The sequence below is a fragment of the Heterodontus francisci genome, chromosome 24 (assembly GCF_036365525.1).
Source record: "Heterodontus francisci isolate sHetFra1 chromosome 24, sHetFra1.hap1, whole genome shotgun sequence".
NCBI classification, from domain to species: Eukaryota; Metazoa; Chordata; class Chondrichthyes; order Heterodontiformes; family Heterodontidae; genus Heterodontus; species Heterodontus francisci.
The window spans coordinates 25,514,544-25,530,493 of NC_090394.1; the positions used below are offsets into that span (position 1 = coordinate 25,514,544).

At 43.2% G+C, this 15,950-nt stretch overlaps 1 protein-coding gene across 1 annotated transcript in view; it reads right to left on the minus strand.

Annotated features, from left to right (window-relative positions):
- Positions 1 to 2,409: 2,409 nt before the first annotated feature.
- The window catches only part of fbxl18 (F-box and leucine-rich repeat protein 18), a 41,421-nt gene continuing 27,880 nt past the window's right edge, over positions 2,410 to 15,950 (minus strand). The window contains exon 4 of the mRNA XM_068055778.1: positions 2,410 to 2,718. Within this exon, the coding sequence (XP_067911879.1) occupies positions 2,562 to 2,718 (157 nt within the window). The 3' untranslated portion in view covers positions 2,410 to 2,561. The remainder of the gene's footprint in view (positions 2,719 to 15,950) is intronic.

Here is a 15,950-nt window from a genome sequence, read left to right on the forward strand (position 1 = left end):
GAAGGCGGCCTGTCCATCTAGTTTTTCAAAAATCATGTGACATAAAACCAAGTATGCGATATTGAATTATAGAACAGATATGGTGATGGATGGTTAACTGGTTGAAATCTCAAGCAGATTAATAGGACTGAATTTAAAATGGGACTAGGTCATATGTGGAGTGTCACAATATTTTGCAGTGACTATTATTGATTATCATTTTCATTATACTATGCATCAAGACATTAATGGAACCATAATGATCAGTAAATGGGCTACAGCTCGTCTTAGGGTTCAGAAAGGAATTAGAGTTTTTCCTAAAGTGGCTACAGTTTTCTCTCACAGCCCCCTCTTGCATGGTTAAAAGTTAGATACATCACCCATGTGCTTGCACCATATCTGGGATAAGGTGGTCATGGGCCTTTCATGTCCTTTCTGTATGTTTACAACTATGACTGAACATTGACAGAAGAGGAAGAAGTTCTGCTTGTTTACATTCACAAGTTCCAATTTCTGATCTGCATTAAATTGCTTAGTTATAGAAGAATTAATGGAGAGCAATTGAGATGATTAGAAAAAGATAGAGGGAAAGGGCAGACATAGGATTGGAGCAGATCACTACAGTTGAAGCGCGAGCACAGATACAGGGCCAAATGGCTCCCTCCTGTAATGTAATTTATGAAACATCAATAAAAGGATTTCATAAAAGAAATATGAAATGGAACAGAAATGGTTTAGAATCCTACAATACCATTACATTCATGGCGGTGGTGCTGCCAAAAGCACAGATCTTTTAATAGCTTAGCAGCACTACCAACAGGAGCTCAGTGGTACCGTAACAGTTCAAAATTACCTATTCAAAAGTCTTTTTTTTTTTAAAAAGTAAATGTAATGCCTGTGAATTTTTCCCCTCCTATTCTCCTGATGGCACCAAGTCATACTGGGATGCAGCTCCACATGCACCCACTGACATAAACCAGGTGGTCATTTTTCACATTGCATCTTGGAAGGCTATTTGACTCTATTTTGGATAGCAATCAGGGGCAGGTGCCCGCATAGGTTCCCCCATCCCACCCCCAGCTTACAGCAAGGAAGCCAGCTGCAGCAGCACATGTGTGGTCCTGGCTGAGACCAGCTAACTCAGCACAGAGATAAGATGGAACCTGGGAACAGGCTGTAAAGCAGAGGGTCTTTAACAACTCAGCCACCACTGAAATCCCGAAAATGATTTTATTATTAGTCTGCGTGTTCTACCCCTGCACAGCAAACACATTGAACTGTAATCTCACTCTCTCAATAAAGGCACAATTCTGATTTTGAACAGGTGCCTGGAGCAGAAGGTGCAAAGACCCAAATAAGGAATCCATAATGTGTGCTTTGCCATACTGAAATTAACAGTGCCCAAAAAAATGCCAATCACCAGTGCTGACTGACAGCTGTACGTGGGTATTCAAACAGCAAACACATTCAGCACAGATAAATGTAAAGTATTATATAATAGTCTACATCTAGCTTCCTCTTAAATGCATATTTATGGATGCATTTAAGTAGAAGCTAGATCAGTATATAAGGGAGAAAGGAGTAAAGGAAATACTCTTGAGGTTAGGTGAAGAGGGGTGGAAGGATGCTCATGTGGATCAGAAATGCTGGCATAGAGCAGCTATGCTAATTCTAAATGTAGCTAATTCTACATAACGTGCACAAGTATATAACAAATTAGATTCAGAATGTTAGAAACGGAATTGGGAGCAGTAGTAGTATCATTAATGCAGCAAAGCAGTTTAAAGAAAAGACAAATAGAATGGTGGAATACTTCACCAGAAGATAAAGGTACAACTGCCAAGAGATTATGCAAAGACTTTACAATACACTGGTCAGACCACACTTGAACAACTGTATTTAATGCTGGTCACCACATCACAAAGAACATATACAAACACTGAAGAGGTGTAGAGAAGAACAAGACTGATCCTAATTGTAAAGTGTATGAGCTAAAGAAAGATTATTGAAGCTGAAGCACTGTCTGGAAAAGCAGCAGTTAATCTGGGGACAGGGCAACAAAAAAAGAGAACTAGTCTAAACTTGGTTGCACTTAAGATTTTTTGCAAAGGCAAGGCAGGAAAAGTCGAATCAGAGGATTTAATCTAGAGAAAAATAAATTAAGTAGTAAGTAGAGGCAAATGTTAGTTATTCTCAAAACACAATGAATGCTATTCTGGGAAAGTTACAGTACTATGGGATGAAAGTTGATAGGTTGTTACTTGTCCTTAGCTTCTTGCGTTATTTCCAATTACTGTGAAAACTACAGCAGACAACATAAAACTTGCTACATGTAAAATCCATCACTATTGGTGTTGACCCAAATTTTATGGAATTTTGCAGGAAAACAAGGTAACAAAAAAAAAACTTCTGTAATTTTCAAACTTCAACTCTTTTCAGGTCTCCACAAGACAGTAAGCATGTGTGTGTTTTATTTTAAATGACAGTGTCATCGACAGGCAGGGGAGATTCAGGGAGGATAGTCACACATGGGGTCACCCGCACTGCATTCAATTCCTTTTCCTGCTTGGCAGTATTAAGCATCACCACCAGAGGTGCAGAGGGTCTTCTGCAACACGACTTTTAAACAGAGTTATTTCATCCAAGTGCATCATCGGAACATCTCGGATGACGTCAGCAAGTCCTTCATGAAGGAGTGGGAATATGGCTACATTCAGCGCAGGCCGGTCAGTCTGGAAACTGAAGGAAAACACAAGGCAACAAGTTAGAAAGTTGGGTATTGGAAAGAAAAGGAAGCTTCACCTCCTTCAGTCTTTAATGACACTGAAGTTAAATATGAATTTATAAATAGCCCCGAGGGCAAGCCATCAGGTTGCTCTTTTGCATTTCATAGGAGTTCAAAAACAGCATTTGCAGAAGCCTGGAAAAGAGGTATGACCCTGCAATGGCATGTGATAGAATGGAGTATGGGTTGTGGAGATGGAAAATGTTCTCGCCAGATGAAATGGATGACTACTTTTCCTTTCATTTTAAACACTTCTTTCAAAAAAACTCACTAGGATTTCGTTGGTAAATGCACTACCCAGTGTGGGGCTTATCAGAGACCAGTAAAGTTCTGAACTCCATCCCCAGGATGTGCTGAGTTAGCTGTTCTCAGCATGACTAGTGGTAAAGGTGCTATACGTAGCCTCAGCGGTCTGCAGCTGCGGTAGAGGGTGGGCGTGTGGTGGGAAAAGAGAGGACGAGAGTCAGCTACACTTTTTTTTTATTTAGAGATACAGCACTGAAACAGGCCCTTCGGCCCACCGAGTCTGTGCCAACCAACAACCACCCATTTATACTAACCCTACAGTAATCCCATATTCCCTACCACCTACCTACACTAAGGGCAATTTACAACGGCCAATTTACCCACCACCTGCAAGTCTTTGGCTGTGGGAGAAAACCGGAGCACCTGGCGAAAACCCACGCGGTCACAGAGAGAACTTGCAAACTCCACACAGGCCGTACCCAGAATCGAACCCGGGTCCCTGGAGCTGTGAGGCTGCGATGCTAACCACTGCGCCGCACTTCCTACTCAGAAAAATTATCCACTGGCTCTTGCTTTGTCAGGATGAGCTGTGATGCCCACTTTGATTCAATAGTTTGCTGATACTCATGTGAAGAGTTATGAAGGAGGAGAGGTTCCAGAATGCTGGAACTGTATATCCTGGTATGAATCAGAACCTTCAGGGAGAGGCAAGAAAACCGCAGTGGAGAGGGAAATGAGACACAGACGGCTTTTGAATGAAGACACCAAATTCTTGCAAGAAGTTTCCAGTGTAGGTTTTCTCTAGTTTACTGATAATTAATTTGCAATAATCCAAGGGATCTGGACAGGCTAGGTCAAACAGAGGCTGATTATGAAGTTCAGTACAAATGTAAAGTTGAGAGATTAGGTAGAAAAAGATGAAATACAAATTAAACAGTAACATGTTTGGGCCAAGGGAGGAGTGAGAAAATGTAATTGAAGACTGACTTATAAAACCAAGGTAATATTGGAGGTAATGCTGAAGTTGTAAGTTGCCTCGGGGAAAGGTTGCACCTAGAATACTGTGTCAGTCTGTAATCTGCTCCAGCCCTACAACTCTGAGATCTCTGTGCTTCTCCAACTCCGGGAACCTGCAAATCCCCAATTTCAATCACTCTACCATTGGTGGCTGCTAAGGCCCTAAGCTCTGGAATTCCTTCCTTAAACCTCTCTGCCCTCTAACTCTCTTTTCTCCTTCAAAACTTTCCTTAAAACCTACCACTTTGATCAAGTTTTTGGTCATATGTCTTAATATATTATCAAACAAAATCTGACACTGAGCCGTATAACCCTGCTGTGAATTGCCTTGGGACATTGTTACATTAACTCTATAGATGCCAGTTTTCTCTTCTGGAAAACATTCCTAGGTTTTGTGAACTGGATTCAAACCTACACTTTGTACGCTACAATTGAGAAAAATTTTCAAGAGTCTAGACCAGGTTTGATTAAATGAAAAAGGATATGTTTGTTTAAAAAAAATTTAGATTACTTGAGTGTTTTGTTTTTAAGCTGGGATACCAGATGCAAAATCAGATTTGCATATTGTTTGGTACCAGCTCTATAATTTTTAATAAAAAGGAACCATTTATTGAGTTAATGAGATAGGTATAAAGATGCCAAAACCATCAAGAGGTAATGGAACCTAATCGCCTGGGGTACCAAAATTCCCCAGACACCCGCAGAGATGCTCCTTTAAAAAAGATCCTGCAGGCCAAGAATGAAGTATGGTCATGCAACTTATTGTGTGAGGAGGGCGTTAATGCCCTGCAAGCTATTTTAGAACACAAATTCACATTTTTGGAAGAGTTACAAAAAAGTGATTCCTAACCCACCAGTATTTTTTTTATGTTCTAAGCTTTACTCCCATTTCCCTCAGGGCTGAGAGGTTAAATTGTTTAATGTTTTTGTCGTTTACTGGGACCATTGAACAATTACACATTGTTCACACATTGAAAGTTGAGGCAATACTAAGATATGTCGTCTTACTTCAAGAATGGTTGAGCTTAGAAACAATGCAATCTTGGCCACCCCTCCACCCACAACATATTTTCACCTCCAACTTTTCACAAGGAGACCCTCCCCACAGCCTCACTGTGGTATTTTCATTTGATCCTCAAGGATGACAAACAATACCAGGAATACTGATGAAACATGCTGAGGCAGAGGTGTCACTATCTTACAGGTGCTAGCTGTCCTTTGGGCTTCACCCAAATAGGCATTCTTCCTTGAGTGTAGACCATCAAATAGGCTGCAAATGTTTGCTGGATGTGACATTTTATGCAAACCATGCTCACGTGCACTTTCCAGCTAGGGGTGGTCACTGGGTAGCAAATTGGAAGCAAAAGTTGCTCTTCCCTCCCCCACTGCAAACTCAAAGGATTTAAACACCAATTATAGGATCACTATGCCAGCTGAGATCAGCAAATTAAATCCCTGGTCTTCCCTGATCTATTATCACTGATAGTGGATTTACCTACTAAACTGAACAGGATATTTATTTAATGGAATTGAATCTAAATACAGCAAGTTTTTTTATTTCCTCAAATGAAAGTCATACTGTTTCACAAGACAGCAAGGTATAGCTACACAAATGCCTGGATAGCTCACTTAGGGCCATACATGCATTTCCAGTAGGGTAGGTGTAGAGCCAACAGGCATTTATATTGGCAAAGTTAGCACACGCTGATCAAAAAGGATGACCTTCCTGTCTTGTATCCCTGAGTGCAAACCCACACAGTTCAATCTGTTTTATCTACAGAGCTTAGGAGGTGTAACCTCAATAAGATACGGAAACAGCACAATTCTTTCCCTCTACTGTTTCGGCAATTCACTTTGTAGAGATCACAAGGGGCACAACGTGAATCAGCCAAGCACGTCACGCTCACTCACACCAGAAGTACCACTCCACTGAAAAACACTGTCTACCAAATGCTGAAAACTGAGTTTGTTGTTTTGGCTTTTACAGAACATAAATTATGACAACGACGACAATTTGTATTTATAGCACCTTTAACATAAAGCAACGTAACATTAACGAATCATACACACAGCAAGAGGTTACTCCAAAGTAGAAAAATTCAAAACCATCAAGTCAATAATAACCTAAGGCTACCACACAATACTTTAATGATTTCAAGGCTGTTAACTGAAGTCTTGCTTTGCTAAGTCTTAAGGTCATTGTATTTAAGATCAGTCACCACATAATGTTAGGGCTCTAAACTCCTCCACCACAAAGTAAAAAAAAAAATCACTGATTAACTTCCAGACATCAAAGTGTTAAGGGTGACAAAAATCAAAATGAAGGACGACAATCTGAAGAAAACTGATCCATAAAAAATGTGAGTATTTATATGATAGGGTTAGAAGAAAGCGTTACATGCTTTAAAGCTTTTGTGACACCGAAGTGCTTTGATGTTCAAAGCTTTACTGAAAGCAACACACTCTCCATGAAAGTGCCAATCTCCACTAGCTCCCAAGTCTGACCTTGCTCTTCCACAATTCGAATGCTATGGAATGTACACCTCCCACCTGTGCAAACTGTGAAGATTACAGTGGAAGGGAATGACATTTATATTAAATATATGGCGAGAGATGAAGGTAATCATGATTAACTAGACGAGCCGCAACTTATTTCACGTCTGAACATTAAACAGGCTTTGACAACAGCAGTTTGCTTGCTTTTTATTTAAAATGTGCTCAAAAGTTTCATAAGGTTTTTCAGAATCAAAGACAATTGAAGTGGATTACACAGATGTCCCCTGCGCATTTCTCATACAAATGAGAAAATAATTTAATTACCTCAGACTTACCCCTCACAAAGGCAAAATTATTAAAAATACAAGCACAGTTGACCGGTATTTGCATGCAGACAAGCAGAATGTTTGAAGGAAATCTGCTCAAAGAATAGGGAAATGTGATTAATTGGATAGCTCTACCAAAGAGTTGGCACAGGTACAATGGGCCGAATGGCCTCCTTCTGTGATGTATCATTCTATGAATATTGTCAACATTTCTAACCAGAAAACATTTCACCGATTGGGGGCATTATTGCACATCTGTGCCACTTTATATATTTTTCACCTACTACTTTCTTATACCCATCACTGCTATTTAAGATTTTTTTTGCATTTGTCTCTTATTTACTCTTAATCGATTCATAGGTTAGCGAAGTTAAATGCTTGGATTTGCATAATTCCACGTAAATGTTATTTTTACTACTCAATCCATGACACACCCATGTCGTACGATGTGACACTCAACAATACAGAGCAGTAGGCCCCCAGGTTCCAAACTTGCTCTGCGCTGAGTTAGCGATTCTCAGGTAAGAGTTCAGCTGCTGCAGCTGGCCTTGATCATTACTCAGCAGCTTCTGCTTTAAAAAATGCATGTGCAGAATCAGGAAATAACAAAACTGGGCTTGAATGCAATGCCCCACCGCCCACCCATGGGTGAGTAACATGTTGGCACACACTATTCAGAGGGGCAAAAAAAATGTAAATATCTACTGGGATGATTACTGGTGTATGGACAATATGCGAAGGTAACACAGAAAAATGGCCAGGGCTCCCACACCTCACCTGTTTCCAGTGCTGCAGTGTCTGATGCCTTCCATGGTAGAATTGTCTGCTAACAATCATCTCAGCTTAAACATGAATAATATCCACTTGAATAAGGTACCAGAGGGCAATCTCTACTTATGGACTCCACAAGCCTTCACCAATTTAATGGAGGTACAAACCTTAATTGTAAAAGAAAGTTCCAAAACAGGCAAACCTTACAAAGAATCACAACTCAGTAGCAATAACAGTTGTAGGGAAGTCTGCAGACTGCACAGTCCCACCCTGTTACAGAAAGAGGAAATGCAACATGAGGAACAACATGAGTTATTGAGGGGTAGAGGCAGAGGGAGAGAAGAGTAACCAGAAAGGAAAAGAAAAATACAATCTTTATTCCAATGGCTTTTAATCCCACTGACACTTAAAGCTTGAACTGAATAGAATTAAAACAACAAAAAGGCCCCAGTCTAATTGTATCCCACCATTCCAACTGACAGTAGAATTCACACTGTTCCCTACCTCTGTTTACACAGCATACCTGCTCCAATCAGTTTAAACTCAATGTCTCTGTTCAATCCGCCATCTCTTTCATGGTGGCCTAGTGTTTAATACATAAACATGTTTTGTTCCAACTAAAAAGACCCATAAAGTGGCCTCAAAATGGGCTTCAAACAATTCTGGAAAAAAAACAGAATCTCCCCACCTCAAAAAAACAGAACATCTCCTGCAACGAAGCAATTTGGAAGCTGGTCAAACAACCGGCCAACACTTACTGCCTAGGCACGCACATGGAACAAATGGTCATGATGGCAAGTGCCAGCGTGCCAACAGTACCAGTGGGCTGTACTCCAACCAAATCATGTCCACACCTTCAGAACAGGTGTAAAAGTTAGGAGGTGGGAGGGGAAGAGGGTAATGAAAGCATAAATCAAACTACACACCATCATGAAGTTACAACAAGCTCTTTCTCATGAATTACCAGTATTAAACACACCAACACACAATTCAATATACTGTGTATTGCCAACTGTGGCCAGAATGCTTCTGCTTGGCAAATTCCCACAAGGACAGATGGAAAGTTTTCTTGGCCCATCTCAGCAACCTCCTGGTAGGTAATTACACAGTGTCACTGGCAGAGTCCTGGCAGCAAGCCATCTGGCTACCTTCTTGGATGAAGACTTGAAAAAGAGGCGAGAACAGAACTGAAATAAAATTCCACAAGAGATTTTAATCATCTTTTGAGCACATGCATTTTTGAGGTGGGGAGATTAATTTTTGATCAGTATTTCTCACTTAAAAAAAGATACTTTTTTACTCTGATATGTCTTCCTTTTTCCTCAACAAAGGATTCCCCCCTACTGTGGTTGGCAGGGCCTTCAACCGTGTCCGGCCCATTTCCAGCACTTCTGCCTTCCCCTCCCTCCCAGAACCGCAACAGGGTTCCCCTTGTCCTCACTTTCCACTCCAGAAGCCTCCACATCCAGAGGATCATCCTCCGCCATTTCCGCCACCTCCAGCGTGATGCCACCACCAAACACTTCTCCCCCTCCCCTCCCGTCAGCATTCCGAAGGGATCATTCCCTCTGTGACACCCTGGTCCACTCTTCCATTACCCCCGACATCTTGTCCCCTTCCCAGAGCACCTTCCTATGCAATTGCAGGAAGTGTAATACCTGCCCATTTACCTCCTCTCCCCTCACTATCCCAGGCCCCAAACACTCCTTTCAGGTGAAGCAGCGATTTACTTGTCCTGAGAGTCAGAGTCATACAGCATAGAAACAGGCCCTTTGGCCCACCGCAACCATGCCGACCATAATGCCCATCTATACTTATCCCACCTGCCTGCATTAATTCCATATCCCTCTATGCCTTGCTCATTCAAGTACCTGTCCAGATGCCTCTTAAATGTTGCTACTGTTCCTGCCTCCACCACCTCCTCAGGCAGCTCATTCCAGATACCCACTATTTTTTGCGTGAAAAATTTACCCCTTTGATCCCCTTTAAACCTCCTCCCTCTCACCTTAAATCTATGCCCTCTAGTTTTCGTCATGGGAAACAGACTCTGGCTATCTACCCTATCTATGCCTCTCTCAATTTTATATACCTAGATCATGTCCCCTCTCAGCCTCCTTCGCTCCAGGGAAAACAGACCCAGCCTATCCAATCTCTTTATCACTCAAGCCCTCCAAACCAGGCAATATCCTCGTGAATCTTTTCTGCACCCTCTCTAGCTTAATCACATCTTTCCTGTAGTGCGGCGACCAGAACTGCACACAGTACTCCAAGTGCGGCCTAACCAACGTTATGTACAACTGTAACATGACGTCTCAACTCTTGTACTCAAATGCCTCGGCCGATGAAGGCAAGCATGCCATATGCCTTCTTCACCACCCTGTCTACCTGTGTTGCCACTTTCAGGGAACTATGCACTTGCACCCCAAGGTCTCTCTGCTCAACAACACTGCCCAAGGCCCTGCCACACTGTATATGACCTGCCCTGGTTTAACTTCCCAAAATGCATCACTTCGCACTTGCCTGCGTTAAATTCCATTTGCCAATCCCTTGCCCACTTTCCCAGTTGATCTATAGCCTGTTGTAATCTTAGACAACCTTCTCCACCGTCCACTATGCCACCAATTTTGGTGTCATCTGCAAACTTACTAATCATGCCCCCTACATTCCCATCCAAGTCATTAATATATATGACAAACAACAGAGGGCCCAGCACCGAACCCTGCGGCACACCACTGGTCACTGGCCTCCAATCTGAAAAACAACCCTCCACTACCACCCTCTGCCTCCTATCACCAAGCCAATTTTGTATCCAATTGGCTAGCTCACCCTGGATCCCATGTGTTCGAACCTTCTGGACCAGCCTACCATGCTTGTCAAAGGCCTTGCTAAAGTCTATGCAGACAACGTCCATCGCCCTGCCCTAGTCAATCCTCTTGGTCAACTCCTCGAAAAACTCAATCAAATTCGTGAGACATGATTTCCCACACACAAAGCCATGCTGACTATCCCTAATCAGACCATGCCTTTCCAAATGCATATAAATCCTGTCTCTCAGAATCCCTTCCAATAACTTTCCCACCACTGATGTAAGGCTCACCAGCCTGTAGTTCCCTGGCTTATCCCTGCTGCCCTTCTTAAATAAAGGCACAACATTAGTGATCCTCCAGTCTCCCGGTACCTCACCCATGGCTAACGATGATACAAAAATCTCTGCCAGGGCCCCAGCAATCTCCTCCCTTGCTTCCCATAGCATCCTAGGATACACCTGGTCAGGCCCTGGGGATTTATCCACATTAATGCGCTTCAAAACCTCCAACACTTCCTCCTTTGTAATGTTGATATGCTCCAGGATATCGCTGTTCCCTCCCTTGAACTCACTAGCTTCCATGACCTTCTCCACGGTAAATGCAGACGAGAAGTATTCATTTCAGACCTCACCCATTTCCCATGGCTCCACACATAGATTACCACACTGATCCTTAACGGGACCTACTCTCTCCTTAGCTACCCTTTTACTCTTAATATACTTATAGAATCTTTTAGGATTCTCCTTTATCTTATCTGCCAGGGAAATCTCATGGCCCCTTTTGCCCTCCTAATTTCCTTCTTAAGTGTACTCCTACATCCCCTATACTCCGAGGGACTTGCTGGATCCCAGCTGCCTATACCTGACATATGCCTCCTTCTTTGTCCTGACCAGAGGTTCCCTAAACTTGCCAGCCTTGCACTTCCATCTAACAGGAACACGCCGGCCCTGAACTCTTCCTATCTCACTTTTAAAAGCCTCCCACTTGCAAGACATCCCTTTACCTGTAAGCAGCCTCTCCCAATCAACTTTTGAGAGTTCCTGTCTGATGCCATCAAAATTAGCCTTCCCCCAATTTAGGACTTCAACTTGAGGACCAGTCCTATCCTTTTCCGTAACTATCCTGAAGCTAATAGAGAGTTATGGTCACTGGTCCCAAAGTGCTCCCCCACTGACATATCAACCACCTGCCCAGCCTCATTTCCTAAGAGGAGGTCGAGTGTAGCCCCTTCTCTAGTAGGGCCATCCAAATACTGCTTCAGAAAACTATCCTGGACACACTTAAATTCTTCCCCATCTGATCCCTTAGCACTAAGGCAGTCCCAGTCAATATTAGGGAAGTCAAAATCACCTACTATTACAACCCTATAATTCCTACACCTATCTGTGATTTCCCTACATATGTGCTCCTCCAATTCCCTCTGACTATTGGGGGGCCTATATATAATCCCAAAGTGATCACCCCTTTATTTCTAAGTTCTATGCATATGGCCTCGCTGGACATTCCCCCCGGGATATCCTCTCTAAGTACTGCCGTGATGTCCTCCCTGATCAATAGTGCAACTCCCCCTCCTCCTCTGTCACGCCAGAAGCATCAGTACCCCAGAACATTGAGTTGCCAGTCCTGTCCATCCCTCAACCACGTTTTCTTAATAGCTATATCACAATCCCATGTACCGATCCATGCTGAGTTCATCTGCCTTACCTTGCATTAAAGTAAATGCAGTTTAGCCTACCAGACCTTCCATGCTCCCTGTCCTGCCCACTGGACTTGCTTGCTTTAACCTCTACATTTGCCTCAACTATCTCATCAGAGAAACTACTACTTTGGGTCACACCCCCCCTGCCAGACTAGTTTAAACCCTCCCGAGTAGTACTAGCAAACCTCCCAGCAAGGATATTGGTCCCCTTCCAGTTCAGATGCAACCTGTTCCTCTTGTACAGGTCACCTCTGCACCAGAAGAGATTCCAATGGTCCAAGTAGCTGAAGCCCTCCCGCCAACACCAGCTCTTCAGTCACGCATTCATTTGCCTTATCCTCCTATCCCACCCTCACTAGCACGTGGCACAGGGAGTAATCCTGAGAATACAACCCTAGAGGTCCTGCTTTTTAACCTTCTGCCTAACTCCCTATATTCATTTTGCAGGACCTCATCTCTCTTCCTGCCTGTGTCGTTAGTACCAATATGGACCACGACCTCTAGCTGCTCACCCTCCCCTTGCAGAATGCCCTGTGGCCGCTCAGAGACATCCTTGACCCTGGCACCAGGTAGACAACACACCATCCTGGATTCTCGCTCGCGGCCACAGAAATGCCTGTCTGTGCCCCTGACTATAGAGTCCCCTATCACTACCCTCGCCTACACTTTGACCTTCCTTGCTGACACACACAGCCAGTTGTGGTGCCATTGACCTGGCTGCTGCAGTTGCTTTCCTCTGAGAGGCCATCCCCCCCAACAGTATCCAAAACAGCATACTTGTTATTGAGAGGAATAGCCACAGGGGACTCCTGCACTACATGCCTGCCCCTCCTGGCGGTCACCCATCTATCTGGCTGAACCTGCGGTGTGACCACCTCCCTGAAACTCCTATGATACTTTCTGACTCCTGTATGCTCCTCAGTGAGTCCAACTGCCGCTCCAACCGATCTGAAAGAAGCTGCAGCTGGACACACTTCCTGCAAACGCAGTCGTCAGGGACATTTGACTTCTCCCTGATCTCCCACATTTCACAGGAGCATACTACCTCACTGACTGCCATTTCCACCCCGCGCATTACTTCTGACAGCCCTCCTGTGACATCACACTTCGATTTTTGCTGGTCAAGCAGGTCCACAGAACAGAACAAAGCACTCACACCGCCGCCGCTCCTAGTGTCGGGCCTCGCTCTCCGCTGCTTTTATACTCCGGCTCCTCGCACCACCGCCGCTGCTTCTGGTGTCGGGCCTTGCTCTCCGCTGCTTTTATACCCTGGCTCCTCACACCGCCGCCGCAGCTTCTAGTGTCGGGCCTCGCTCTCCGCTGCCTATATATCCCGGCTCCGAACACCGCCGCCGCTGCTTCTCCAGCTGAGCCTCGGCTCTTTGGCCGCTCTGGTTCTCGATGCTGATGGTCCAGGTTCGCCTGGTCCCTTCAGGAGGTGAGCAGCCAATACGATCCAGTCCCGAATGATATAAAAGCTGGTGCCGCGGATTTCATTATGTCCCACAGTCACTGTGACAGTCACCACCGCCGACACAGCGCCACACTTGTTTCAGTTCAGTATACTACATTCGCTGCTCACAATGTGGTCTCCACATTAGGGAGACTAAACGCAGATTGGGTGACCGCTTGGCTGAACACCTCCTCTCAGTCCGAAAGCATGACCCCAAACTTCTGATTGTTTGCCATTTCAACATGCACCCCACCCCCTACTCTCATACCAACATTTCTGTCTTTGGCCTGCTCCAGTGAACATTAACGCAAGCTGGCGAAGCAGCACCCGATCTTTTGATTAGGCACTCTACAGCCTTGCGGACTGAACATGGAGTTCAATAACTTCAGAACATGACTGGCCTTTTGTTAATATTTTATTTTTTAACCCTGTAGTCAGAGCTCCTCATTATTCTCCTATTAACAGGATCTCTGGACTAATGCTTTGTCTTTCAACACAAACTGTAACACACACTTTGCCTTTGTCCCAGGACAGCTTTGTTATTTAATCTCTCCTGCCCTATCAAACACCTTCCCCTTTGTTCTCTCCCCCAACCCCTCCCCTTCACTTGCTTAAAACCTGATTTTTTCTAACCTTTCCAGTTCTGACGAACGGTCACAGACCAGAAACGTTAACTTTGCTTCTCTCGCCACAGATGCTGCCAGACCTGCTGAGTATTTCCAGCACTTTTTGTTTTTGTTCCAGATTTCCAGCATCTGCAGTATTTTGCTTTTACTTACATTTTCTTCTAATGCCCAAATAGACAACTCTCATTTCTTCCACCGCTGAAGCAGAGCTGATGGATGTTAATTTATGTATTAGATAGAACTAGGCTGTCAAGCATTTAAAACATGTACGTAAAACTGATTTGTTGAGGAGTTATACAGTTACGTACTGAGAAGTTGTTCCACTGAGCTATATGTGAAGTATGAAACAATTGCTGTTACTGGTGAATAAGGTATCAATGTTTACATATTAAACAATAGTGTCAGTGTTCTTTGAAGATGCATTTAAATAAATAAATTAAAATGCTATAAGACACTAGCACTAAACTTCAGTGAGAGGAGTCATCTTATCTAATTACTGCAATAAAGATATTGCATGATGAGCAACATGTCAGACTGGAATTGTTGATCTGTCTTAATGTCTTTGCTTTTCAAAATAGACACAAATGATCCCAATAATTCATGGAGTTACCCACTACTGGTCTTGACTAGTGTTCTCATTCACACACTCTCCCTTCTGCTGTTGCTGTCAGTTCCTTGAACCATCTGCCTGCATATCAGATAAACATGCATTGACGACCTGGAAGAAGGCATTGCCATGGCAACATTCACTGCAGGGCCAACAGAAATCTTTAAAACACTTAAATTACATAATACCTTTTAGCTAACAATCATAACTGAGCACTAAAAATGCACTTCAATCTGGAATTCATGAATTCTGGATTAAAAATCATTTTTAAAAGAAATTCTATTAACTTATTCAACGTCCAGTGAGCTGATAGCTACACTGCACGACCCATAGTCCTGATGTCATGCTAGGTAAATAATGGAGGATTAGCCCAATAGCTTGTTTCTTTAAGGCTCCCGTTATATAAAGAAAGGCTTGCATTTATATAGCATCTTCAGAGTCTTTGGGACGTCCCAAAGAGCTTTAGAGCCAATGAAGTATATTTTGAAGTGTAATCATTGTTGTAATGTAAGAAATATGGCAGTCAATTTACACACAAGGTCTTACAAAGAGCAATGTAATAATGACCAGACAATTTGCTTTAGTGATGTTAGTTTTAAATACTTTTGCAAATGTCATTTTATACAGTTATAAGCAACTCTGATTTGTCCTGAACCATAAGATCCACTCAATGAATTGCTTTTAATGTGCCTCATTCTCACTCACCACAATCTCCAGTTATAATTGCTGGGTTATGCAAGTCCAACTTGCACCAATATCAACAACCAGAAGTGTGTATCAATGGTGTGTTTATTCAACAACAACAAAAAATGTAGAAGACAGACATCTTGTTACTTGAATATTTAGCCAAACCATGATTGTTGACAACCAAGCAGTTGGCAGCTAGAATACACACAAGAGAGGTGAATTTAGCATTAGACATCAAAACATCCTGAGCCAACAACCATATCAGACATTAATTCAGTGCTATCTCACCATCAGCTTAGTAACTCTGCCAAGCCAGTTCCACAATGGGATCATTGTATAAATAAATGGAAATCTTATTGTGCCTCAGTTCCTGGTATTTGTACCTACACACGATAATGGTCTAGCAAACCAGAGTCCGTTGAGCAGCTGCTTCCGCTTTTACCCAAATGAG